The 27,575-nt window shown below is 37.1% G+C and overlaps 1 protein-coding gene across 2 annotated transcripts in view; it reads left to right on the top strand.

Moving 5' to 3' along the window:
• adck1 (aarF domain containing kinase 1) overlaps positions 1-27,575 on the top strand; it is a 140,106-nt gene that overhangs the window by 96,982 nt on the left and 15,549 nt on the right. For both annotated transcript variants that reach the window (XM_077239251.1, XM_077239253.1), the window contains 2 exons: positions 12,745-12,894; positions 14,685-14,882. In XM_077239251.1, the coding sequence (XP_077095366.1) occupies positions 12,745-12,894; positions 14,685-14,882 (348 nt within the window). The remainder of the gene's footprint in view (positions 1-12,744; positions 12,895-14,684; positions 14,883-27,575) is intronic.

The raw sequence follows: 27,575 nt of genomic DNA, 5'->3' as shown, positions 1-27,575 counted from the left end.
ATTTTTTTTTTAAAATATCATCACAAGAAAGGAGTAAAATCCAAGTCCTCATTCAATCCTGGATACATATTGACAGTTAGTTTATAAATCCAAATCGTCTCTCTTTGATTCAGTTTAAGTTCTCTATTCCCTTCCCTAGTACTTTTCACATGATCAATACCTAGTATTCTCAAGAGTCGTTGACTGAAGCTTTGCGGCAAAACTTAACTTAAAAAATCGAGACTCTTAATCGAAAAGAAAAAGAAAATAAGTGAGACGAGATAGTTAGATGATTTGCAAGAAGCTACGCTGTCTTAACTTCCATCTTAACCTATTTTCATCCGATCTCCATCTGTCTTCTCGTCTAATGCTTCCTTCGTGTCCTGAGTTTTTAAACTGAGGTGTTTGTCCAATCCTTCTGAGGATTTCTGACCAATTAGACATTGTCTTTATGTCAGGGTGTGACTGTTTCTCCTCCCCTCACATAAATTACATGTTATTTGATTAGTTATATGGTTTCTTAGCTTTCTTACTATAATAAGATTTTTGATTGTATATTTGATTGTAAGTCCATCTAGCATTGTTTTGGAATGATCGGATGCATTTTGATTTGTAAAGGCAGTCTCTGTAGATTTTTGAGAGATTTCAATCCTGTGTTTAAGAGCTCAAGTTAAACAAAATGTCTTTGGAAAGACAGTCTGTTTTGGATCTCTGTCTTGGGGGTCAAACGATCCTTGGCGTTAACTCATGGTTCTCCTCGTGAGACTCAAGATGTGCCATCTCCAAAACAATCTGTCTTGTTAACTCATGGTTCTCGTGAGACTCAAGATGTGCCATCTCCTTGTCTTGTTAAACTTGACATCTTATGTTTTCGTTGTCTAGTTGGGACCATACCTTACAAGCATTCATTGTCTCGTTCAACAAGTCTTATATGTTGAAGAGTCAGTTCTTTTCCAGACTAAATGGTTTCCCAAATGACAGATCATCTGCTTTAGGGCTCTGAGTGTTGATTTGGAATTTGACTTTCACAGTTTGAATTTGAATTTCATAGTTTGAAGGAGTCATTTCTGTCTGATTGGCTCTCAGTTCCTATAATTTACTAAAACATTTTTGAGGTCAAATGTTGTATGTTAACATTAGTTAATGCGCTGTGAACTAGTTCATACTAGGTAATGCATTAACTAATGTTATATTATTTATTTAAATATATCTAGTATTTATTTATTTATTTATCTTTAATTTTCTTTTGTTATAATTTGCATTTGATAGATGCAAGCCAAAAGATAAGGTTGTTTGTCACATTATTTAACACACAATTTGTCATTATTTACTCACCCTTATGTGTTCCAAACCTGCATGACTTTAATTCCACAAATATTTCTAATTATTTAAATTATTCAAATGTTATTGTTCCTACAATGAAATTCAGTTTGTACAATAAAAAACCCAAAACAACAATGGACCCTATTCTAAAACAAAAACCCAAAAATATTTTATTTCAGAATCTCTTACCTTTTGTATTTAATAAAATAATGGAATTTATACAGGTTTGGAACATGAGGTTGAGTAAATGATCACCCATTTTTGGTGAACTACCCCTTTAACATTAAAAATAAATACTAGCCTACTTTTAACCACTTGTTTACCAGCATCCTCACAAAAAAAAGACTGAGTAGTTGCTCTGTCATCTTTCAGCGTCCACTTGACACGGTCCAATCAAACATGATGACTGTGACACTGAAGTGTGAAAGTGAAGAATCCACTCCAACGGTTGTCTCCTGCTACAACACACTCTCTTCACTGTCGCCCCTGTCCAACCCACCAGATAACAAATAGAAAAGACGCAATTAATTACAATAATTGAAAGACGGCGTCCCTTTGAGATCAATTGTTTGCGGCGCCGGTGGCTCTTTCTCCCAGTGGTCACTGATTAATGGGATGCAGGACTGTAAATGGTCTCTCAGTAATGCTTCGTGTTGTTATGCATTAGTAGCTTGTAATGGAGGACTTTTTTTTCCCCAGCTCCGCCGCACTCAGCCTGTCAGATCGCTGGTCCTCTTTAAGGTGACTGTGAGTCGTGTTTCTACACGCCGACAGTGCTCGGAGCTGACAGTAAAAAAAGCCTGCGCTGGCTTATCCTCCCGCTGAAAGGGACTTGTGGATAATGATACAGTGTATAATTGATATTATGAACACAGGCCTTTTTTTTTTTTCTTTTTTTTTCACTTCTTTTTGCAGAAGGCGTTGTCAAGGTGCCGGAACGAGCCGTTCCCTGGCTGCGTTCATGTGTGCGTCGCGGTTGTCAGTATTTAGGTCAAACAGAGGCGTCCTAACAGGAAATCCCGACTGACAAGCGCAGTGGAGGTGAGATATTAAAGAAGACAGCTTGTCTTAGAGTGGATGACATGCTTGCAGATTGAAACAAACACTCCTTTCAGTACCTGACGCTCAGCCCGGGTCTTTAACTGAGCCCTGGAACTACACTCAGCCACTGTAGTCACACATAATGCTCAATCATCCTGGACCAGACATCATAAATGGACGTCATATATGGTTCTTCTGTACACAAATGTACAGAAATTCATGACTGCCGTATTGTGGCACGCGCTTAGGTTCTTAAAAGCCGCTAACCCAACTATTAAACTTGAATGTGTCCCAGGCCATCTTCATTGACCCAGGCCATTTCTAGAGACCTGGTGCATTTTTTTCTTTCTTCCTTTTTTGGATTTGGACCAGTAAGCAGCCACCCAGAACAACCTAGCAACTACCTACATGTAGCAACCATGCACAATATATTGATAGTTTTTTTTTTATTGGTATTGTTTGACATTGGGTATTTAAGTGTGCATAATGAAATTACCTTAAAATAATTATATTTTTTAATATATTTTTAAAATGTATTTTTAATATATTTTTTCAAAATAAAACTTAAATGTAACCTTGTAACCTAAACGCTGTACTTTAGGCTATATAATGAAATTATGCCTAAATTCACTTGAAGCATTTAATTCGATCAATTGTTGTTTATTTATGCTAATTAGTATCATTAGAATTGCCCATTTTCCAAAACATGAAAATAATTAAAAGTTATTTTTTTAATCATTTAAAAATATATATTTTTTACTATTTAAATTAATGAAATTTTAATTATAAAGTATGTCTGTCTGTCTGTCTGTCTGTCTGTCTAACCATCTATCTATCTATCTATCTATCCATCTATCTGTCAATTTATCTATCTATCTATCTGTCTGTCTGTCTGTCTGTCTGTCTGTCTGTTTAGGGGTAGGTTCAGGGTTAGCTCTTGGTTATCACACAATTAGTGTAATCACTACAATACAATTTGTAGTATGTACATGTGAAACAGAACTAAAATAAAGTGCTACCAAAATAATGATTGGCTTATATGTGTCAGCCAATTTGAATATTTATGCATCCCTAGATTATTTTCTACATCACCTCCACATAAATCCTAAAAACTTCTGTTCTCAGAGGCTTGTGGTGACTGCAGGTTTTCTAAGCATTTGTCATAGACATTTGTGTATGTTGTGTCACAGGGTTGTGGAAGGGAGAGATTGACGACGTCAGAAGGGTGAAACTTCTTATCTACCTCACAGATCTGTCAATTCAGCCGCACATGTGCCAGCCTCTGAGAGCGGCTCATTAGATTTAGTGCTGCGCTCTGTTAAAAGCCTTTCTCTTTGTCTTGCCCTGTATTGATCAGCGCAGGGCCAAGATTACAACAGGAAGGTTTAAATAAATAAGCTTTTTTTAGAGTTAAATCCAATGACATTCGCTTTATATTGTCTCTGTAAATAAGCAGATGTAATCGGCTCAGTTGCCCAGAATGGCGAGTGTGAGTGACTGATTTATCTGGGTTTTTTGGTTGGGTGAATAGTTGGCTGGTCATCCAGAGAAGATGGGTAAGTTTGGGTAATCCGTTCCAGTTTTTGATACCCTATGCTTGTAGACCAACTATGATCTGAGATTCTAGTCATGTGCAGTTTCTGTCTGTTTTTTGTCAACATGAAATCACAATTGTCCCTAATTGTACACAATTCATCTCGTCATCTTTTGCCTGCTAAATGACTTTGAAATGCCCATTATTCACTATCCAATCAAGTCCTGATGGATAAAATCAAGTCCCGTCCTACATTTTTACTCATTGACGATCTTTTTCCTCTATAAAATGGGTTGCAAACAACATTTCACGATTACTTTATTTTTAGCATGTCATAGGTCAAAAACCAGCTTTCGTTTTGTGAATTGTCAGTAACACTTCTGCATTTTTCCAGATTGAAAGAGAGAACGTATATCAGACGGTTTTTCTATCTCTTTTATCGTTCTGCTGTGCCACAATTGCATGATAATCACTCGGCCAGCAGAAGAGGTCCATGTGGAGACTTTTTTTATTCTGTGTCAAGAGCCCCAGTAGGAGTAATTCCATCGTCCCTTCTGAAAAAATTCAATCTACTGCAACACGACAAGCCAGCTGTGTTCAGCTAATGCTCAGGTAGACATTATCCGCTCAGGCCATCCTCACAGGTAATAACACGTGCGCACATACGCTCACAAAGGCACCTTTCTCTGTCGTCTCCGTCTTTCTGTCCCCAAAGAGAGCTTCTCTGGCAGGTGATTTCTTTGTGTCCTGTGACATGGACCACATCCTCAAACGAGTTGAAAGGACGACGGGATTCGTCTCACGTTTCTAGTGCTAGCTATTTTTACCATGCTGTTGAAAGGAGCTGTCCCGTCCCTGAACCCCCCTTTGTAACATAGCATGCAGGAGACGTGTGAAGACGGCATGCTTCTAAAGGACCGACTCCAGCATGAAAGGAATCCTGTGCTGAGTCATTCTGACTAGGTGCCCGCATGTACGTGTGATCGATGCCCCTGCACCTCCCCCCCTCCCCCCTTCTCACTGAAACTTCAGACGCGCGTCAGACACGCATTCGTTTGGTACATGTATGTGTTGGCCGCTGGCAGGAATGCCCCACTCTTTCCTCAGCTTCTTTGGTATGCAGTGCTGGTGAAGTTGTCAGAGCAGCATGGCCCCTCGTCGTCCCCCTGTGGATGGCGCGTTCTGATGCTGCCAGGGAAACGGACTCATCGGTTTGGTGAAATTGGACAGAAAATATGATTTATTCTCTGCATGCACTCACTCCTACCCCAGCGGAAGCAGAGAGCGGAGAGGGATCCTGGGAAGTTGGGAGAGAGGCTTGGAGGGAGGAGGAATTGGAGGACAGACAGGACCTTTATTTGCAATGCTGCAAGCTAATTTTGCACTTCATTGATGCGTTAATTAATCAATGCCAAATATTTGTTGTCGTGATGGCCTCCCTCCAGCAGTTGGGGTTTGCAGAGCCAGGTGACCTTATATTGATCTTAATTTTCTGGCTATTTCCTCATACGATGAAACTGATCATTTTGCTGTTTCTTCTGTGAGATATTGATTAGTATTGACTTTATTTTTGTCCTAAGTATAAATTGTATATATTGAATATGAATATGAAATATGAATTGAATATGATTGGTTTTACGAACGTTCTAAGGTGTGTAATTATTTTCAGGGAAACGTACGTCTAAAGTAATTCCAGGTCTTGACCGCTTTACAGTTCCAAATCACTACGCCAAATTTCAAAGGTTCTTACAGCCTATAACAGCAAAAGAACCAAAAGCCACAAAGACACTGACCAAGCAAATAAAGATAGTAAACAATGGGATAAAAATGACAAATTTTCAAAAAAAAAATTGCCACAAGATTACGTTTTATTATCTACTTGAAAGTATATACCGGTACTCTCTTTCCCCCGCTCTCTCTTGCACTCAAATGCCTGCACACATACAGTTCAGACACACACTCGCACAGAAACGTGTTTTTAGCGCTATTAGTAAAATAGTTTTGCAACTTAAAAGCTACAAAACATTTAGCGATGTAATAACGGCTCTGTTCTTGGATGGAGCATGTAAACTTACAAGTTTTGCTTTTAGCAAAGACGCTGCTGCCGAACACTGTTGAGAGACGCACAGATTCAGGTAATTCATACACGGCTGATATCTCTCTTTCTCTCTCTAATTAATGCATTAGTCTGCTATCAGTAGCTCAAACCTCCGTAACTAGCTCTAAAATTATGTTTTGGAATAAGCAACGGAGGCTTGGGATTACGTTTCCATTACCCTTCAAATTGCGCAAATTGAAATTGCGAATTGAAAATTTTCCCCATGGAATAAAGTAAATTTCGAGAAAACTCCATATATCGCAAAAAAGGCTCGCATGAGGTGGTTTTTCAGGCAATTCGAAAAAGGAATATTTCGCAAAACCTCAATGGAAACAGTTTCTGGCATTGACTGGTCACCTGACGTAGATGATGCGGTATGTTTGGACAGAAGACAAGACAGTTATCTTACGAGAGGTTCTCTCGTATTGCATAAGTTAGCTTACGCTACGGGTAAAGTCATCTTTTCTCGAGATATTGAAGCCAAAAATTATCCTTAATTTTGCATTTATTGTCAACGCAGTGCAGCAGCCAGCAGACCTAGAGCAGGCCATCCTTGCGTGCTCATTGGCTGCATCTTGCGTGCTCATTGGCTGCCCTGCGGCAACTGCTGCAGCCTACCACTGAGCCTCGCGCGTGACGTCACGCCTTATGACGTCTCTACGCGTTCGCTCTCAGCATTCGCTGAGTCGACGCGCGGTCAATCAGTAGGAAGAAATGAGCTTGTCATCCGCTTCCGAGCCAGACGGATGAATTCCCCCGCGACCCCCTTCGGCTCCCATATGGGATCTTTCATTGGTCCTGGAGGCCCTGAAAGCTTTCCCCTTTAAACCGATAGACTCTGTGGACCTAAAGTACCTCTCGCTCAAAACCGTTTTCCTGACAGCTCTGTCGTCAGTCAAACGTGTGGGGGATTTTCACGCGCTATCTGTTAGCGCTGCGTTCTTGAGTTCGGGCCAAATGACTCTAAAGTCATCCTTAAGCCAAGACATGGTTATGTTCCTAAAGTGTTGGGCACCCCCTTCAGAGCGCAGGTCATTTCTCTTTCGGCTCTGCCAGCATCCGATAGTGAGGGTGATGTTAATCTCCTCTGTCCTGTCAGGGCGCTGAGGGCTTACATTACGCGCTCCGCCTCTTTCAGGCGTTCGGAACCGCTCTTTGTCTCATCTGGTGGGTGCACCAAGGGTCTCGCCGTCTCGAAACAGAGCCTGTCCAGATGGATAATGGAAGCTATCGCATCCGCTTATAAGTCTAAAGGTCTGCAATGCCCCTTGGGCATCAGGGCGCATTCCACCAGAGGTGTGGATTAGCCAAACACCAAAATGGGGGTGGCTTAGCGTATAACATTCAGGCTCGGAGGCTGCGTCACTGATTTCATCATCTTCAGCGAAGCTCTCCGCTGGACTTTGATAGAAGCCTTTTTACGCCGGCCGTCTTCGCCACCTTCAGCCTTCCGTGCCTTCCCGCCTTGCAGGCTAGACTTCTATCAGTGTGAGCGGTGTGTATATCCTGCCCAGATTAACATGCGCAGACTACTCTCACGCGAGGTTAGCTCTCCTGGTTCAGCTGCACTATGGTGAATAGTTATATGGACGGTGACGCCGCTCTGTATACCCTGTATGTGCTTATAACATGTGCTTGCCCGCATTGCTGGCCACCTGTTTCCCATTTATCTATGTTCCCCGGGAATCCCTGGGACTCATGAAGTGGAGGCTGGGCATGCACGGCGTTGAAAATGGGTTCGTAAGAGAACGTACTCGGTTACATACGTAACCTCGGTTCTCTCTAGAAGAGGAAACGAGTATTGTGTAACCCGACCGTGCAGGCGCCACGAGCGATTTTCACTTCAGCTGATGAAACCAGTGACGCAGCCTCCGAGCCTGACTTTTATACGCTAAGCCACCCCCATTTTGGCGGGCTGTGACGCGTAGAGGGCGCGACGTCACGCGCGAGGCTCAGTGGTAGGCTGCAGCAGTTGCCGCAGGGCAGCCAATGAGCACGCAAGATAGCCTGCTCTAGGTCTGCTGGCTGCTGCACTGTGTTGACAAATGCAAAATTAAGGATAATGTTTGGCTTCAATATCTCGAGAAAAGATGACTTTACCCATAGCATAAGCTAACTTACGCAATACTCGTACCTTCTTCGAGAGAGAACCGAGGTTACGTATGTAACCAAGTACGATTTCTTTTTTAAACTCATAAAGACAAAAGAATTATGGTAATTCTGGATTCTAAACCACAAAGAAATGCCACAATCATGACCTTGAAGAAGATAGGAGGGAGAAATACCCAGAAACACCTCATATGTGCCGCTCCCAAGTATAAGGGTCTTTCCTTGCCATTAATGCTTGGATAACAAGCTTACATCTCCTTCCATTAAAAATACTGGCTAGTGCGGTTGCTGCGATTATATAAACTTACCAAAATCCATTGTCATGATTTTTTTAAAGGACTTATCGCAAATGAAAAAATTAAGCTTTTGGCTCATAACATCGGTTAAGGGAAACACCGTCATTTCGCAATAGTTTGATTAATAGTAAATGTGTATATGTATTTGTATAAGTATATGTACATGTCTGTATGCAGTATGAATTGAAACTCCCTTAAAGAGTAAGTATGTCTTCGGGCAGCAGCAGAGCATAGGCAACACATCTCTCTTTTTTTTTTTTGGAGACAAAAGGCACAGGTTTTTGCTCATGCTGTTGAGATCAGATTTGTTTAAAAAGAGTTTTTGCCTTTTTGATTGTTTTATCCTTTATCCAAGTTGCAGCAGTGTGAAATATTACGTTTTTGATATTGCATGTATACAATCAGATAAAGGCACCAAGGAATGACCTATAAAAACGATTCACTTCACCTTTAAATAGCCTTACCCGCTTTCTCTTTCCCTGCATCAAGTTCACTTTGGTCCACACAATTCCTTTTAATCTGCCTTTTGCATACCCTTCGCATGGTGCCCTGCCTGGGGATATTCGTCTGCATCTTCCCTCCAAGGGCACTGTTGATGAGCTTTTCATCCGCCGCATCCTAAGTGTTTATTAGCATAATAAAACTCCTCTTGCTGTCTATGCATGCCCAATCAGGCCTTCAGGGATCCTGCGCTATCCCGGGACGCATTGCTTTTAGTATAGTGATTATTATTGTTAGCTTTGGGTAACTTAAGGATCTAACTGCATGACCTTTCTGCGAAGTTTGCACACTTGTGCAATATTTACACACTTGTGTAGTCAATATTTATATATATTTTTAACATATTTTTTTAGGTATGAGAGCTAATCTGTTGATTTAGAAGTTCAGTGAATTAAACAGAAATAAAGGAGAAAACATATTCATTTAAAGGGAAAATGAAGCAGTCAGTCAAGTTTACATGATTTACAAGATGGATTTCCACTATAATCAAAAATGATATAAGAAACATGACAAATGTTAACATTCAAGAAAAAAGAAACACGGCTATATCTTCTGTGGCAAGGGCGCCGCCACTGTGCAGTATTATAACCTGTGACGTCAGGGTTTGTTGGCTCTGGGCTGAGTTCAGTAAAATACAGTGAAAGATCCATCTAAGCTGGTCGAACCAGCAAACAACTAACGTTAGGTACAGTCATTGATAGCTAACAGCTGTAAGCATGAACTAGCTAACACTAACTTGGTGTTTAGCTAGTTAACTTTATTAGTACCAGACAAAAATACGACGTCTAACATTAACATACTACACATGGAAACATTGTTTGCGATGTCTGCCATCAAATTTTTGTCTCTTGTCAACACCATGGTTGCAATACATGGTCAAGATCAGCGTCTTGACAGCAGATGGATCGTGCTATTGTGGCGTAATAATCTGTTTGGTTGTAAAATGTATTACCTGAATGAAATGAAATCGAATGTATCGTCCTGTGGAATCATTCATTCACTGACGGCATACGAAGATGTTCAACTAATAAAGATCTTCATCCCTCGCAAACAATATAATAGATTAGCAGTTTTGCTTTTCACTAGACTGTACTGTAGGTCCACGGCCACTTCATCCAACGCTCTTGATGTTCTTAAATCTTCCTGTTCCGATTCCGAGTCGAGTGTGAATTGAAAGCGCTTCAGTGATTCAGTGCGTGCAGGAAACTGAACAAATAATTCAAACTGATTCGCGAACCGATTTAGACAGATCTGCCAACATGTTTGATGAAGTCTTTGAACAGAATCAACTAAAAAAGAGTGATTCATTTGTAAATTGAGCATCGCTCATCATGCCCATAAAAAAGATACAGCATGCTTGGAATACACTACGCATTTAACAACATGTTTGCATTAAAATAAAGTGCGCCGTTTGCATCCCTGCATATAACGAGATTTGAGCCATACAAATTACGGGAGTTTCACGGGAGAAACAAAACGGGAAGGGGGCAGGAGATGGATGTGAAATACGGGAGACCGGGGAAAACGGGAGTGTTGACAGGTATGCCAGGAGTTCCACAGACACATAATGAATGAGAAGGCCCTACTCGAAGCTGCCAGATCAGACAAAAAATATAAATTCAAGATGCACTAAACCTGGTAAGAACGCATTTAATCTTTCTAGTCTTTCCTAATGGAATTTATGTGCTTATTTGGAAATGTGCTTTTTAGCGATTGGATTATTATTTTCACTTAATTATTTAGATTGAATAGACCCTTGCTGTTAAAATGAGTTTTATATTATTAGTGACGTTCACAGCGCCATCATTAACATTTTTTATAAAGCCTATTAGCAATTTAAAGCATGTTAACATCACTGCAAAAAGACATCTAATATAAAATCAATATTTATTCACCTAGTATAATAAGTTCTCTCCCTCCTGTCCCGCAAAATCAGGTCTGCTGACTTGCAACAGATCAATAGCCAGGTGGTCACCCAAGTTCAGTTCCCACGCCGTATCGACTCAAATGCATAAGCAATGGGACACACGGGGTCAACAGGTCTTTCAAGTTCGTCTTCCTCCATTTCAAATCATGTGCGTATTCAGTCCGGTCCAGAAACGCTTCACTCTCTTCACTCACCAACAGAACCAACCAACCCCGTTACGTAGGCTGTGACGTCACTCCAAAATGGTGACTCGCTAGATGGATAGCTAGCTAGAAATTACGAAAATAATTTTGTCATTTCTGTGGTTTTAACAACTTTTTAAAATAAAATCTTAGGCAATGTGATTTTTCTAATATATGTAGCTACTACCAGTGCCAAAACATGGACGTTTCATTTCCCCTTTAATTTATTTCACGACACATTCATGTTAACAGATATTTTTTGCAACTTTTGTATGCCACCAGTATTGACTATGACACGTGTCCGTCCTCATAATAACGTTTGGTCATTCATACGGCTCACATCGCACTGTCATTGTTTTACATTTTGGATGACATAATGGATTTAGATCACCACTTTTGCGAGCTACACAATCTACCATGAATCACTACAATTCAGGGCTTAATAAACACCCAGCCATTGTGCATATGTGTGTGCATCCATATACGTGCACGTTTGTCTGGCCATGATCATGCCACGGAATATACATGAGCTCAAAACAACAACTAAATGTCCTATGTGTCACAAAAGTAGCTAGATCTGTATTTTCAGAAGAAAATACCAGTGCTTGCAAGGCAACAAAAAAGTGCTGTCCTGTAAACAATGAAAATATAAATGAAAAATTAAACAATTAAGCTAACAATTCAGATTAATTTAAATTATTGGGGTAAACTGTATATGGACACCAGCCCGGGGAGTATGAATAAATTCTTGATTTATTCTCTGTGCTTCAGACTGACATTTCCTCAACCTACTTCACATTGGCTCTCTGCATTATAACATAGCTGAGGGGAGATGCTTATCGCAACTTATCTTCAAAGAGCAAGAGTGGGTGGAATAATTGCATCGGGGGTTGTTTTATAATAAATACTTTCTCATCTGTTGGGTCCACAGCATCTTCGGGAAAATGTTTTACGTCATTTTAAATGGGTTCTTTATTTGTCTGCCTCCAGACCCTGCATAGCAATGGAAATGTACCATTTATGTTATGCATTTCTGCTATTTCTGCATTTTTGTTAATATTGTTTGTCTTTTATGTTGAAAGGTTGCAAGTCCCCCCCCCATTGGCAATTACTTATGTACTCCACACTGGTTTTTGTCTTTTTTTTTTTTTTTTTTTTTTTTTTTTTGATTACACTAAAGCACAAAGTTTTGGAGGATATTGGCTAATTACAAGGCCATGAGTCCAATTTGTAATACATATAAGTCTTTATGGTGCATTTTAGTTTATCATCTTTTAGTTTTTTTTGTTTTTGTTTTTGCAACTACATGTCAACTACTAGTTATTAGAGGATTAGTAGACTGTCTTAATGTCTGTCTTAATATCTGCTAACACTTTATTTTGATGATTCCCAACAGAAAATATGCTGACTATAAGTAACTTTGCAAGTACTTGTCAGCTTATTCTCCTAACAGTCCTAGCAGGTTACTAATACTCTAACGAGTTAGTTGATAAGTAGTTGAAAATTAATGAGAGTTTGTTGACTTAGTTGCAAAGTTACTTACAGTTATAAGAATGTCTGAAGTGGACTATCAAAATAAAGTTTTTGCTTTAAAAAAATAAAAAATAAAATATATATATATATATATATAAAAATATATATGTATACAGGGGCTAGAGCTCCAGTTAATGTGTATGTATTAACCTGTTTTTGTATCTCTCTCTCTCTCTCTCTCTCTCTTTAACTTTCCCCATCTTACTCCTTCTTTTCCTCAGATATCCCAGAACCTGGGCAAGATATACAGTGAGATGATATTCGTCAACGGATTCGTGCACTGCGATCCTCACCCCGGCAACGTGCTGGTGCGAAAGTGCCCTGAAAGCAATAAGACGGAAATTGTGTTACTCGATCACGGCCTGTATCAGGTAAGACATCGGCCGAGGCCGCCACAGACTCGACAGTGAAGCAAATTCATCACATATTACACCCCATTATTTACCCGCTGTCTCCCAGGTCAGCAGCGCACTCAGGCCTGTATATGCTGCAGCAGACTAAAAGCATTTCATTTAAGTGGCCCTGAAGCTCCAGTGTGTTTTAGGAACTGCACATTTCCACCTCCCACTTATTAGAAGCAGGTGCAAACACACCAATACACACTCTCCTGCAGCTCACTGAACTCTAATTAAATCTGTGGAGATAATTTGGTGATAAATATGAAAAAAGCATTGTAGCAATGACATTTGGTTGCTTTGTCCAAAACACTAATTCATGGCATGTCGTGTTAAGTTTGTTGAAAATCATGGGTTGTGTGTGTCTATGTTAATTAATTGGAGTGGCAAAATGGTGCAGTCTTAGTGGTTCTCCAGTGTATTCTGTTTGTCTAAGTGAGGGATGTCCTGGCCTTTAATTTAACCCGAAGCAGTTAATGAGACCCACAAGATTTCATGTTAATAACTGTAAAGTAATATTTTTTCTGTAATAATAACAACATAATGAGAAACAAGTTTCCATTTACTCAACTGTCTAAGACTCTTTAGATGGATTAGTTTACTCTTTCCCTGCCATTGACGGAATTTTCCGGCTTTCCTTGTTTTCACTGTTATGTTAGGTGGCGCAATTACACATCTTCTTGAAAGAGTACTGAATCTCCTGATTGAAACACATGTGAAGAAGAAGCAGAAACGAGCGATAGCATATGTAATTATATGCTTATTTAAAATAACACGATCATCAACATTCAACAGCATATAATTTAAAACTGCCTAAAGTTACTTAATGAAATGTCGACCCAGGACGAGCGATAGGACTGCGAAGATTAAGGGGTGTTGATTTGACTCAATCGACTCCATCTATGCTTTGATCATCGTTCTGAATCACATCTGGATGTAGTCTGAAATTCTTGTGAAAATTGTCAAAAACGCTGGCAGGGAAAGAGTTAATTGGTGTTTGTGATTTTATTTATTTATTATTATTTTTATTTATTTTGACATTTTGACATTTTAAGTGTACACTACCATTAAAAAGTTTCAGGTCCGAAAAATAATAGAAATAAATGTATACTTTTATTCAGAAAGATTCATTAGATTACAAAATGTTACAAAAGGTATGTTTTTTAAATAAATGCTTTTCTTTTGATCTTTCTATCCTCATAAAATTGATAAAGTTTTCACAAATACATTAAGCAGCACAACTGTTTACAACAGCATTAGTAAATAATAATAAATGTTTCTTAAGCAGTAAATGAGCATATTAGAATGATTTCTGAAGGATCATGTGACACTGAAGACTGGAGTAATGATGCCGAAAATTCAGCTTTGAATAAATTACATTTGAAAATACGTTCAAATAGAAAACAGTTATTTTTAGTGGTAATACAATTTCACAATATTACGGTTTTTACTGTATTTTTGATCAAATAAACCCAGTCTTGGTGAGCAAGAGAGACTTCTTGAAGAGTGTAAACATGACTCGGCGGTTGCTCTGTTTGTTTGAACATCTGAACCAGCCTAATTTTTATTTTTTTTTAGCTCAACCAATACAGTGAATTTGAGGAAAGGGACATCTTTTTGGGTTAAAGAAACCAGTTTGAGAACATTAGTTAATTTTATGATTCCGTTTGGTGGCTCTAGTAGTGTAGAATATACACACTACACACTAACACACGTTTGTTTAAAAAACCCAAACACTAACAGAACAAATTGTGTCTCTGTCAAAGGTGCTGAACCAGGACTTCAGGCTGGACTACTGCAGGCTGTGGCAGAGTTTGATAAAGGGAGACTTGAAAGGCATAGAGCGTTACAGTAAGCGTCTGGGCACAGGGGATCTCTACCCTCTGTTCGCTTGTGTCCTCACCGCCCGCTCATGGACATCAGTTAATGCTGGCATCAGCCAGACGCCTGTCACTCAATCTGAGGTAATAATCTCTAAGCATATCTGATACCTTTTATTTTGCATAATACAAGGGTGTTTTGATCAAAGTTTGGACACACCTACTCATCCTTTTTGATACTATTTTCCACATGCAATAACACACAACAAATCTTTCAGTTTAACTTCATCAAAGTTTTGCCGCGGTGCTTTTTAACCTGCTGGACACTGTTTGTCCTTTACTATCCCATCCAATTCATCCATGCATACACTGTAAGTGGCAGTCTGCCACTGTTACCTTAAAGAGCTATGTCTACCTGATTTAACCCATAAGAATAGTTGTTTTTTGGTATACATTGGTTAAGTGATGTTATTAAAACCAGTTAATTTACATAGATGATACCATTTTTTCAGTGATCCATTTATACAAAGGCATAATTTATATTTGCATAAAAAACTAATTTGAAGCACTTCAGCATAATCGTTTAAACTTCGGATGGTTTTTTATGATAACGAGGAACATAGATGCAGTATCTGAACTTTTTACTGGTAGTGTATTTTTTTATTTTTTTTCTCGGACATTTGCAAACAGTTGCTACATTTGCTTGATGTAGTGGTAAGTTAGCAATAACCAGGGAGCAATAACCTGGCATTTTGCAGGCAATAAAAAAAAACAAAAAAACTGGGTAAATTGAGGTGCTGGTTAATGCCTTACAGTTGTTAATGACCACAATAACACCTGTTGACCACATTACAGAACGATGTTCACCTGTCCTCTCATCAAAACTGAATAACTAGCTGTCCAGGTGGCTGGCCTAGTGGCCAGAGGAGTGCTGTTGGGTTAGTGTGTCCGTGGTAGAGGGTTTCTGAAAGCCAGGCCTGGCCGGAGTTGGCCTCTGTGGGGGACATTTAGCCATCTGGAGGGTGTCAGGGACATTTATTTATACTTTTATTACATAACCTTAAGAGTTTGGGCTGTACACGCATATTATAAGAGAGCGTCCGAGTATTCGCTAACACTATTTGTTAGCAGGTTCCTGAAGAATTAAACCTATCTTATTATTGCGGGCCTAATATTGAAAGAATAATATTAACAACTTACATTTTATAAAGCTTTAAGCATTATATAACACTTTTTTTAATATAAACAGTTATTTTTAATATATTTAATAGTTTTTTTTGTTTATACAAATACTTATAATAAGTACTTTTTTCTATATATGTATATATATATAACTGTATATATTCATTTCTTTAATGAGCTCATGGTTTCTGCCTTAAATTAATACATTATTTGCTAACTGTTATTTGTATGTACATTTCTGAAATGCATAACTTGGACACTGTCTCCTCTAAATTGTAATGTAGACATGCGTGTTCTGTAAAGCTGCTTTGAAACAATATGTGAAAAGTTGTGAAAAGTGCTATATAAATAAATGTGAATTGAAAAAAAAATTATATATATATATATATATATATAGAGTACAATAAAAAGTATATACTTTTTTATAGTACTAAATATTAATAATAATTTCTTAGTATTTTTACTCAGTATAAATAGCTTACAGATTAGCACTAAGCCGTTCAAATACTATTTATTAACATGTATATATGTATGTACATTAAAATCATTATATATTTATGTGAAAAAACATTATAGCTTAAAGGTAACACTTTGCATTAAGGTTTCATTTATTAACATTAATTAACGTATTAACTAACATGAACTAACAATGAGCAATACATTTGTTACTGTATTTGTTCATCTTTGTTAATCTAGCTGTTCATTGTTTGTTCATGTTAGTTCATTAACTAATGTTAACAAATATAACTTTTGATTGTAATAATGTATTAGTAAATGTTGAAATTAACATCAACAAAGATTAATAAATGCTGTAGAAGTGCAGTTTATTATTAGTTCATGTTAGCTAATGTAGTTAACTAATGAAATCTTAATGTAAAGTGTTACCAGATTAAATTGTTTATTATTATACAAATACTGAATACTTTCTCCTGTTCTGACGTAATTTAGTCAACTTTAAGTAAGCCATTGAAACGAAATTATATGAATATTTCTCAAACAGGATATGAAAACAGCGTTTGACACCATCAGATATACTTGACTATTAGCTGATTTGCTGCTTGCTTGTTTTCTGATCCTCATCATTTTCAGTAGCGTTCCACTTAGTCATGCCAGCATGTGGCATTTGAGTGCCCTTTCCTGCAGGTGGCTTTTCTTTGTGGATTAATTACCCCGAAGCCTTTGCGAGGATAATTATGGCCCGGTCCATGGCCACTCATGTTGGGTATGCTTTTTTAGCAGGGTGTCGTACCTCTTCACTTCTCTCTACCCCTCTGAAAGTGTATGATTCTCCAAGCCGTGCAAAAGACTCAGCAGCCATTCCTCCCACCAACATCATCAAATTACCAGAATGTTTTGAAGTAGTCTGGTCTGCCATAATTACAGACTGTTATAAAGGCGGATTTCACATGTACAGCTGTGGCATTTGCAGAAAGGGAGGCTGTCTCATCTGCATAAGAAAGGAGAGATAAGAACATATTGTATTGCCAGCAGACAGAGCTTCAACAACAACAGAGCTTCATGCTTTATGTTCCAGAAGAGAAGAATTCTTGAGTTTATGTATATATAAAGAATACTTTATGCAAGGGTTTTGTTGAGGATTCAGGTTGTGAAATCACACTGCAGAAGAACCACAAGCATTTGTCAAGTACACATTATTGATTATGCCAGGTCAAATTAACATAACTACATTTACGCTACAATTCAGAAGTTTGGGGTCAGCACGATTTTATGATGTTCACGAATTAATACTTTTTTAAAAAGGATGCATTAATTTAACTGAAGTGACTGAATTTTTTTTTTTTTGGTCATGATGTAAAAGCCTTTCCCATTTCAGTAACACTTTACAATAAGATGTTATTTATTTGATGTTTATTAACATTAGTTAGTGCATTAACTAACATGAACTAGCAATGAGCAATATTATTACTGCATGTATTAACCTTTGTTAATGTTATTGAATAAAAATGTTTTAGTTCACAGTGCATTAAACAAGTTTTAACGCATACAACTTTTAGTAATATTTTAGTACATGTTGAGATTAACATTGATTCACTGTAAAGAAAAAAAATGTTTTTACAAATAAAACTCTGTGGTTGCCAGAATAATTCTGTAAAAAAAAAAACTGTTTAAAACTGTAATTTAAAAAAAGATAAACAAAGAAACCCGGTAAATTCAACAGCCCTTTTCTGCTGAATCAGCCAGGCCATGCTGCTACTAAAATCTGTTTTGTACTTTTAAATATATATATTGACATTCACCATAATAACACTATTGGTAGGGAGAAAACTACATGATGAATCAAACTTCAAGTATTTTTTTCCAAAAGCAGAGGTAAATACTAATATATAGTGTATAAGGTGCACAGAGTGATGCACTCAAATACAAAGCTTGGTAACACATATGACACTCAAATAATTCAAACATTCTACAACATATTTAACAACATACAATGTAACATAAAACCCACATAACGGATAAGAAAACATGATTATAAAATTAAAAACCATCAAATGTGAAGTCACACAGGGAATTGTGGGAATGTCAGCTTTCACAGTAAAAAGTTACTGTAAAATTACACAAAATGTAAGGTTAGATCTATTACAGTTTTTCTCTGTATATATTATCGGAACTTTTGCTCTATTAACATGTTTTTACAGTCTATTACAGTTAAAATTACAATATCTTTTTACAGTATAAAATTAATAAATTCTGTAGAACCATTGTTCATTGTTAGTTCATGTTGTTAAATAATGTTAACAAATGAAACCTTATTGTAAAGTGTTACCACTATTTCAAATAAATTCTGCTCTTTGTAACGTTTTATTAATCAAAGAATCCTGGAAAGAAAAAAAATCACTGTTTCTACAAAAAATATTTAGCAGCACAACTGTTTTCAACATTGATAATAGTAAGAATGTTTTCTTGATCAGCATATTAGAATGATTTCTGGAGGATCTTGTGACACTGAAGACTGGAGAAATGGCAATGGAATAATGAAAATAGAGCTTTGCCATCACAGGTGTGAATTACATGTATTAAAATATATATATTTCACAATATTTCTGTTTTTACTGTATTTTAATGATAGATGCACCCTTGGTGACTTCTTTCAAATATATATAAAAAAATAAACCCCAACAGACCCCAAAGCTTTAAACGGTAGTGTGTATTTATTTGTTTGGCAGACCAAAGCTATTTTTATCAGCTTTCCATAAGAATCAAACCACAACCATAGAGCCATGCTGAGTTGAGCTACCGGAATGCTGATTTAGTAGTTTAAGGATTTGCAACCTTTTAGACATCAAGTGCTATTTTTCCTTTTAACTCCCCTTTTTAATTGTTAATTAATTCTGCAGTGCTCACAGCTGGACTTCATTTCCCAGCATGCACCACGGCATGAATAAATCATGCAAATTACTCCATCATTGTTGAGTGTTTTTGCTTTGCTGTTGTTCCAGTTGAATTATGTGTCATGTGGTGACAACTTAGCATGTCCTTCTTCTCTTAATGATATGTTTTGGAGTTTTACCATTGCTGTTTTGTGTGTGGAAGGTTAGGGACTGTAACAGGCCTAAAGACTCAAGAACATATTTGCTGTCGTGGTTTGTTGAGTCTTGGATAGCGGTCCGCATGGCTCATCTCACAGGTCAGAGTGAGCAGATGCAAACACACACCTCACACCTGCCTCATCTAACCCTGCACTCCGTTACCATCCACTGACTGCATCTCGACTGCTTCCACACGGTTATTTACAAATATATGACTTGCATGTATTTTGTAAATTGTGCACTTTCTTAAAAACAGTGTTAACATTTCACAATAAGGTTCCATTAGTTAACGTTAGTTTAATGCATTAACTAACATTAAAGGGTTAGTTCACCCAAAAATGAAAATTCTGTCATTAATTAGATTTTTGTTCAGCTTCGGAACATGATTATATTTTTCTCGTTCAAAGGTTTTTTTATTGAATGACAACTTTGCACAAACAATTACTGTATGATGGAATATACATATTTTTCCCCTTTTTTTTAACCAGAACATACCCCTCCGATATCCCACCCTCCCACCCAATTGCAAACAGACCTGCATTAAGAATTCCTACAAGAGATGATTTAAATCACAGTTGTAAGGAACTCAGCTTTTTGGAAATATTAATAATCAATAATATCTTGTTATTATTAATTATAAATATTTGGGTCAGTTAATTGGATTAACTTGATGTGGCTGAATTAATATTACAATCAATTAATCAGTTCTTCCAATGAACACTTTTGATTATTAATTTATTCTAAGAAAAGGGTATCTTCCCTGGCCACAGAAGAATAATTATTTCTTAGCCTGTACAATACTTTGAGCCAGTAGCAAAAACCGTGATCGTAAAGTGACTTGTATGGCAAACAAAACAGAACCAAATACATATTATGTACAAGTTTTATTAACTAAATATAGATATTTATATGAATATAAATAAACTAAACAACATACACACATAAATACAGAAATAGGTTAGTGATAGGATGAAATTGGAAACCGGATGAGGGTCTATGAGAAGAACCATCAGAATTTTCATTTTCACATTTCATTGAATTGAATACTTGCATTTGTAATGGGAACAATTCTTGAAGTTGTTGAAAATTGAAGTCGTTGATGGTTCCGGCAGTGTCAAGTGGAAGTTGGTTGAGCGTTCTCTTTCTCCAGGAACGCATGACTGGTTTGGTCAAGGCCTGGGACTCTGTTGAGGCCACGCCGAGCACCCAGGAGAAGTGAGGAAGTCGGAAGGATGGATGATTGGAGTCGCTGTTGGTTGGAGTCTTTGTTCCAAAACTCTTGAGATTTTCCTTGGTTCTTTGTGAGAGAATCATCTCTCTCCTGCCTGAGCCCATATCTGGTTGGAATCGAGGCCTGCCGTGCCCTGGGGCCCCCGTGGAGGGGGAGGGGGTTCCAGCAGTATCACCAGAAAAGTGTTGCGGCTGGATGAAAGAACTAAGAGAGGGAGGTCACATGTGGACTGTCTCTAATAAGGCCTGGAAAAGATCCTTCCCTAAGGGTTGAACTCGACCAATCAGAAAGGTGACATGTCTGAGAGGGAAAGTGGCTCTTAGTTGATTTACGGATCTTTGTCCCTAGCATGATTATCAGTGTTGTGCAAGTTACTTCCAAACTGTAATACATTATATATTACTTGTTACTGTTATTTAAAAGTAATTCATTACCTTACAATATTACTGTCTCAGAATTGTAATGCGTTACATTACTCCTGTATTACTTTTGAGTTACTTTCACAAAATAACTATACAGAAGTAGAACTTAACATTCTAAAATGACTAGGGCTGTAACAATATGCGATATGAAACCGAAATCGCGACACTCAGATCCACGAACCTGCAGAATCGCGACACACCCCTTCCAACTCCCAGCGTTATCCATACCGTCCAGATCCAATGCTACCACATCTTTAAATTACTATTAGTAGGCTATTATTTGAAGTTAACTTAACATTATAAAATATGTAGACCTACACCACAAAACTAGTTGAGGATAAATTATTTAAATTTTGGAAATTCCACTATTATGGACATGACCTTTGCAGACTTGTAGTCAAAACTTATATAATTATATAAATTCTCAGAAAGTGCATTAATACCAAAATATTGAAACGTCTGTTTATCCATAGGCTCCTCCCAGGAAGGAGTCCAGACATTAGAAAAATATCAGTCTACACATGCGTTTTATATTTAATATCAGGGAAATCGACAGTCATGTGTGACAAAAAAAAAATCTTTAACTTTTAGGAGGAAACGATTTTTTTGTTGTAATTCTGTGAATTACACTGCGCAAATCTAATGAAGAAGGGTTGGCTCTCCTGCCTCTCCACAGAACATAAAATATTCATTTTATTTTATTTTTCGTGTTCGCATTTATGAGGAAAAAACAATGTTACAGACGTGACAGTTCTCCGTTACGGACGCGACCGCTCTGAAGCGGCACTAAAAGACTGCTTTAAAACTTTCACAGACACCTTACACAGAAGACACGAAGCCTTTCTTTAAAGTGAATTTCGTTTTGTATTAATTGTACGGACCTGAAAAATATATCTATATTGAAATGTCTACTTGTAAACAGAACAATTCAAAACGAAAGAAAACAGACTGCTCTCTGCTTATGAAATGAAATGTGCATTTCTCTCTGGTGCATTCACTAGCCTACTGCGAAGATCGCGAGTCAGCATCGTCAACTTCATCTCGACTTTATTAATAAACAATCAACATGTCTCCTTGCTATATTTACATTTTCAAAATCTTTTGCCGGTTCTTTGTGACAGCTTTTAGGTGCTTTATCGGCAGCGCCGCCGCCCTTACATGAACGCGTCACCACGGCATCAAAAACATGATTGCGTGATGAAAACATGAAAAATACCACATAAACATAGCCTAACTGTTTAGAAAGAAAAGAAAGAACGAATAGCCTAATGCACATACGTCCATCTCGCGAATGTAGTCTTCATGCCATCTTCACCATTAGGCGCTTTTCCTCTGGCCAGCGTGAGCACAGAGGCCGAAATTATACCTCACGGCACTCCTGTAAAAAATAAATCGCTATACAAATATATCAGACGCTGCCATTTAGTCTTTAATTACAGACTTGGACACCACACTCGGCTATTGACTGACCACGAACAGGTAATTTAGCCTACTTGCATCTTTCATTCGTTAATGTCTGGCGGTCTTGCTGTATTTTTTGTTTTGTTTGTTTGTTTGTTTTACAATTAAAACTAAAAGTCTGTTGTAACGCAGGCCTTACCGAACATGTACCGAGTAAAATATTACTGAAAATTGATTAGTAATGCCTTACACTACTGCGTTACAGCAAAACGTAATATGTTACTGTAATGCATTACTTTTGTAACGCGTTACTCCCAACACTGATGATTATACCTTCATTAATGCTCAGATAGCTATAACACATCCACACTGCATTCTAGAAGAAGGTGATGTACATCAAAATGTGAGTCATTAAATGAGGATTAATTAGGTAGGAGGCATGATACAGGTGAGGTTACATTGATCGTTAGTTGGTTGTATACCAGGATACATACCATAATATATACCTAATAGTACACGAGACAGTAAACCATTTACACTGTTTCTTTCACAGTTTTATGCATGTTCATTTATAGATCAGTTAGTCTATGATTAATGCAGCAAAGTCTGTTTTAAAGAGGGTTTCTGTTTCATAGTCTCTCTCTTGAGTATGTGGCCACATTCCTCTGAGGTCGTAAAATCTCCTTATCATGCCCTGTAACATGACACTGTTTCTGCCCTTGTGTTTGTTCATTTGGGCTGTGTGAGGAGTTTCATAAACCTTTTGTATATAATGAATAATTAGTATGTGTCTGATTGGTCCATACCCTACACAGTCTAAATTATAACACATAAAGGTGAAAAGGTTAAGAATGGAAGAAACTAAATACACACCTTAAAAAAAAAACTTCAATAAAGATACCAAAAACATAAATAAATAAAATGGAATGAAATAAAATAAAATAAAAGAGGGAAAGGGGACAGAAGGCTACTCTGATATTGTTGTAGTTGGTTTCTCAAAAAATGTCAAGAAGGGGCGCCATATTTTGTAAAGCTTATTCTCAGATCCCTGGGTGGTGTAACGTATTTTCTCTAAATTCATACAGGACATAATGTCCCTAATCCAGTGTGAGTGGGAAGGAGGAGCAGGATCTTTCCACTTGAGTAAGATAGCCCTACGAACCAATAAGGAGGTAAAGGACAATACTTTCAGCTTCACTTTAGGCAAGCCCAAATTCGGAGCAATGCCAAAAATGCCAGTAAAAGGGTTTGGCTCAATTTGATGGTGAAGTTCTTCAGAAATTGTTTGAAAGACTTATGTCCAGAACTCATTCAAGGTGGGACACGTCCAGTACATGGGAAAGAGTCCACATCAGGGAACATACGAGCTAGTTAGGTTTTTGATATGTGGATACGCTGTACTACTTTAAAGTACACAAGAGCATGTCGGACGCACATGGAGTAGAGTGTATCCGATCCAGGACTGAATCCCACATGTGAACATGATGATATTTTTAATGAAATCTAAAAGCCTTCTGTTCCTCCATTGACAGTCTACGCAACTACCACTTTCAAGCTACAGAAAGGTAGTGAAGAGATCATTGAAATAATCCATGTGACTGCAGTGGTTTAACCTCAATTCTATGAAGTAACATGAGTGTTTTTTTTGTGCAAAGAAACTTTATTGACCACTTTATTTAAAACATATTAATCTCCAACGCACGTTCACGCAACGTCTGCGCTCTCACATCAACACAACACCAATGGCACTCTCGTTGAGAATTTATTTATTTTTGTGAGAAGAGTCCCAAGGCAACTCTAATAGAACTGAATGATTTATTTACAATTTATTATATAATTTAGCGTAGAAGAAAATACTTGTTGTGAGTGCTTGAACTATTTTGATTGACAGGAATGTGACGTGTTATCATTTTTGGCTGGATTGACATTTTTGCACTTCACAAATGTCTAGAGAGGCAGAGCATGCAAGATGCAAAAATAAATGTTGTAATATTAGACTCAAATGTTTTGTACATTTGAACCTATTTAATTCCTTGCAGATATGTGCATGGCACAATTTCCTCAAGAGGCTAGATGTCCGTATTTTCAGAAGTTTTATTTGGTATTTGTTGATTTTGAGTTGTTGTTTTGACAACATGAGTAGAACAGAACATATTTTCTTAGGAGGATAATATGGTTGTGTGTGTACACTTATTTTGTGTTACCAGTGTTTTTTGAAAATGGAACACATATAGGGAAACATTATAAGGTGTGTTCACACTGACAGTGATTTGCAGCAACCAGAAGTTATTTTAAAAACGATTTGCCGAATGTATGCAGCTCGTAGGAACCACTTCTATAAAACGTGTATGTTCCTTTTGCATCTTTATTGAAGTTTGAAAGCTTTAGTAGGAATTCATTGACCGATTTGTCATTTTTGGTCACTTATTCCATTTGTAGAGGTGTAGAGTTAACTTAATTAACATTGAAAGTCACTGAGAGATCCTCACAGGTTTATGTTTGTGTGTGAGCTGGTGTTCAGTGCTTTGCGCTCTCTCATTGTGTGATTGAGATCACAGGTGCCCTCCTGACCGTCTGAAGGACTCTCTGTATCTAATAAACACTCTGTGTCCAGTGCAGTGTGTTTCCTATTCACAGCCAGCTGGCTTTGTACAGGGCTATCAATATTAATGCAGTCGTCTCTACAGAAACCAGCGGAAGCATCAGAGAAGCTCCTCTCTGGCAATCTAACACTGAATAGAGATGCACTTGCATTAAATCAGTAAACTGAATAATATGAATGCACTATGAATTTTGTTTTCTATGAATCCAGCTTGTTGTTGATCAGTTAATTAAATTAATTGCTTTGATATCTCAAATCAGCATATTAGAATGATTTCTGAAGGTTCATGGAAAGACTGGAGTGATGGTTGATAAATTCAGCTTTGCATCACAGGAATAAATTATATTTTAAATCATATTAAAATAGAAAAACATTAGTTTACATTGTAATAATATTTCACAATATTCGTTTTTTTTCTGTATTTTTGGTCAAATAAATGTAGGCTTGATGAGCATAAGAGACATGATATGTGTGATAATATGTGTGTATGTTGACCTTTTTTATTTATTACAATTCTTTTTCAGTCTTAGTTCACTTTAACATACTAGATTTGATGTGCCTCATGTTTTACTGAAGAAAATTTATTTTAATAATTATATTATCTTTCATAGTTATATTATAACTATAATATCTTATTTATATAAATAATATAACAAAGATACAGTGCAGTTTAAAAGTTTTAGATCAGTAAGATTTTTTTATTGATTTTGACTCACCAAGGTTGTAAAAATACAGCAAAAAACAGTAAATATTATGACATATTTTTAGAATTTAAAATAACTGTTTTCTATTTGAATGTAGTTTAAAATGGAATTTTTTCCTGTGTCGACAGAGCTGAATTTTCATCATTATTACTCCAGTCTTCAGTGTCACATGATCCTAATAAAATATATTAAAACAAACTGAAATTAAGTTATATTTCAGTAAATATCTTGTTGGCTTCTTTTCATTGTTTAGGACAGCTCATCCATTAAAAAATGACGACTTAGATTTGTAAATAAATGCGCACAATTTATATTTTTCTACACTAATTTTAAGCATACAAGCATACGTTTTAAGATAGAAATGTTTTTAAGATCATGAAAAACCTAAATTTAGTCAAGTGTGTCCAGACTAACCAACAAAATTAGATCAATTACAGAAAACACCACTTCTTTTTTTCAGCTCTGTTGTTTCCCTCTTGACAGCATCATTCATTCCGACAGTCCACATGAAAAGGAAACGCACACACACACAGGCAGGCAAAACTCAACCAGAGCTACAGGTTTCTGTATTTGAAGTGCAGTACAGGCAAAACCACTCAAACATTTTGATAAACACACACCATTAGTGTTGCAAGTGAAGTGGAGTGCTGGTCAATATGGGCCTGCCCCCTCATTAGAGAGCACGCGCTCCTCGTCTGCCAGACCTCCACAGATAAAAGCCTTCTCTCTCTCTTTCTCTCCAGCAGCTTCTCATAGGTCTGCCTCTGCAATTACCTGCTACCCAGCATCACCACAGCCCTATTAGCCCTCTGTACAACTAGAGACGTGTTCTATTCCAGCATGTTGTACCTACAGTATGCTGTTATCCATTCAAAAGAAGTATCTTATGCTGACCAAGGCTGCATTTAGTTGATCAAAAATACAGTAAAAATTATGATTCAAAATTAAAATAGCAGTTTTATTTGAATATATTTAAAATTGTAATTTATTCCTGTGATTTTAAAGCTGAACTTTCAGCATCATTACTCCAGTCGTCAGTGATGATCCTTTAGAAATCATTAAAATATGATTTGGTTTTCAAGAATCTTTTGTTATTATTGTAAACACTTCTGCTCTTAATTTTTTTAAAGTATTTTTACTTAGTCACCCTGTAGTCAATATTATAGTCATATTTAAAAGTTTTTTTTGCTTAAAAAAAATGTCTTCATGTCTAAAAATAGCTTGACTATAACTTACCCTTGCCTCATTTAGTATACGCGGTTCTATGAATATGCAAATTAGCCCCGCCTCCACTCACTCGCACCAGCTCAGAGATCCACTCGATCACACATTGACGTGATTGGTTACACGGTAGTTTGTGACGTCAGAAACACTAGCGATGTTTAACCACGTCTTTGGTTCACTGCAGTTTTAAATAGAGAAAATACTCAGCAATGGTGTTGACTTGTGTACATGGTTTGTTTTAAATCATATTAAAATCACCACATAGACATATAAACAACATTAAAAGCTTGATTTTCAAGTAAATTTTTTTAAGTATCTTTAACAGAGTATTTTTATTTTATATACTTTACTTCACTACATTCTAAAGCATAATATTGTACTTTTTACTCCACTACATTTCATAAAACCATCACTGATCCCTCTCTCTCTCTCTCTCTCTCTTTTCCACGCTACTAAAACATTATATATTAACAGCTACTAAAATGTAAACTGACATATGAAAAACTTTACAGGTGTAGATTTT

The sequence above is a fragment of the Siphateles boraxobius genome, unplaced genomic scaffold, assembly GCF_051911475.1.
Source record: "Siphateles boraxobius isolate OS27281-9 unplaced genomic scaffold, OSU_SipBor_1 22, whole genome shotgun sequence".
Classification (NCBI taxonomy): Eukaryota; Metazoa; Chordata; class Actinopteri; order Cypriniformes; family Leuciscidae; genus Siphateles; species Siphateles boraxobius.
The sequence above is the reverse complement of the archived record's forward strand: the minus strand, read 5'-3'. Positions and strand labels throughout refer to the sequence as shown.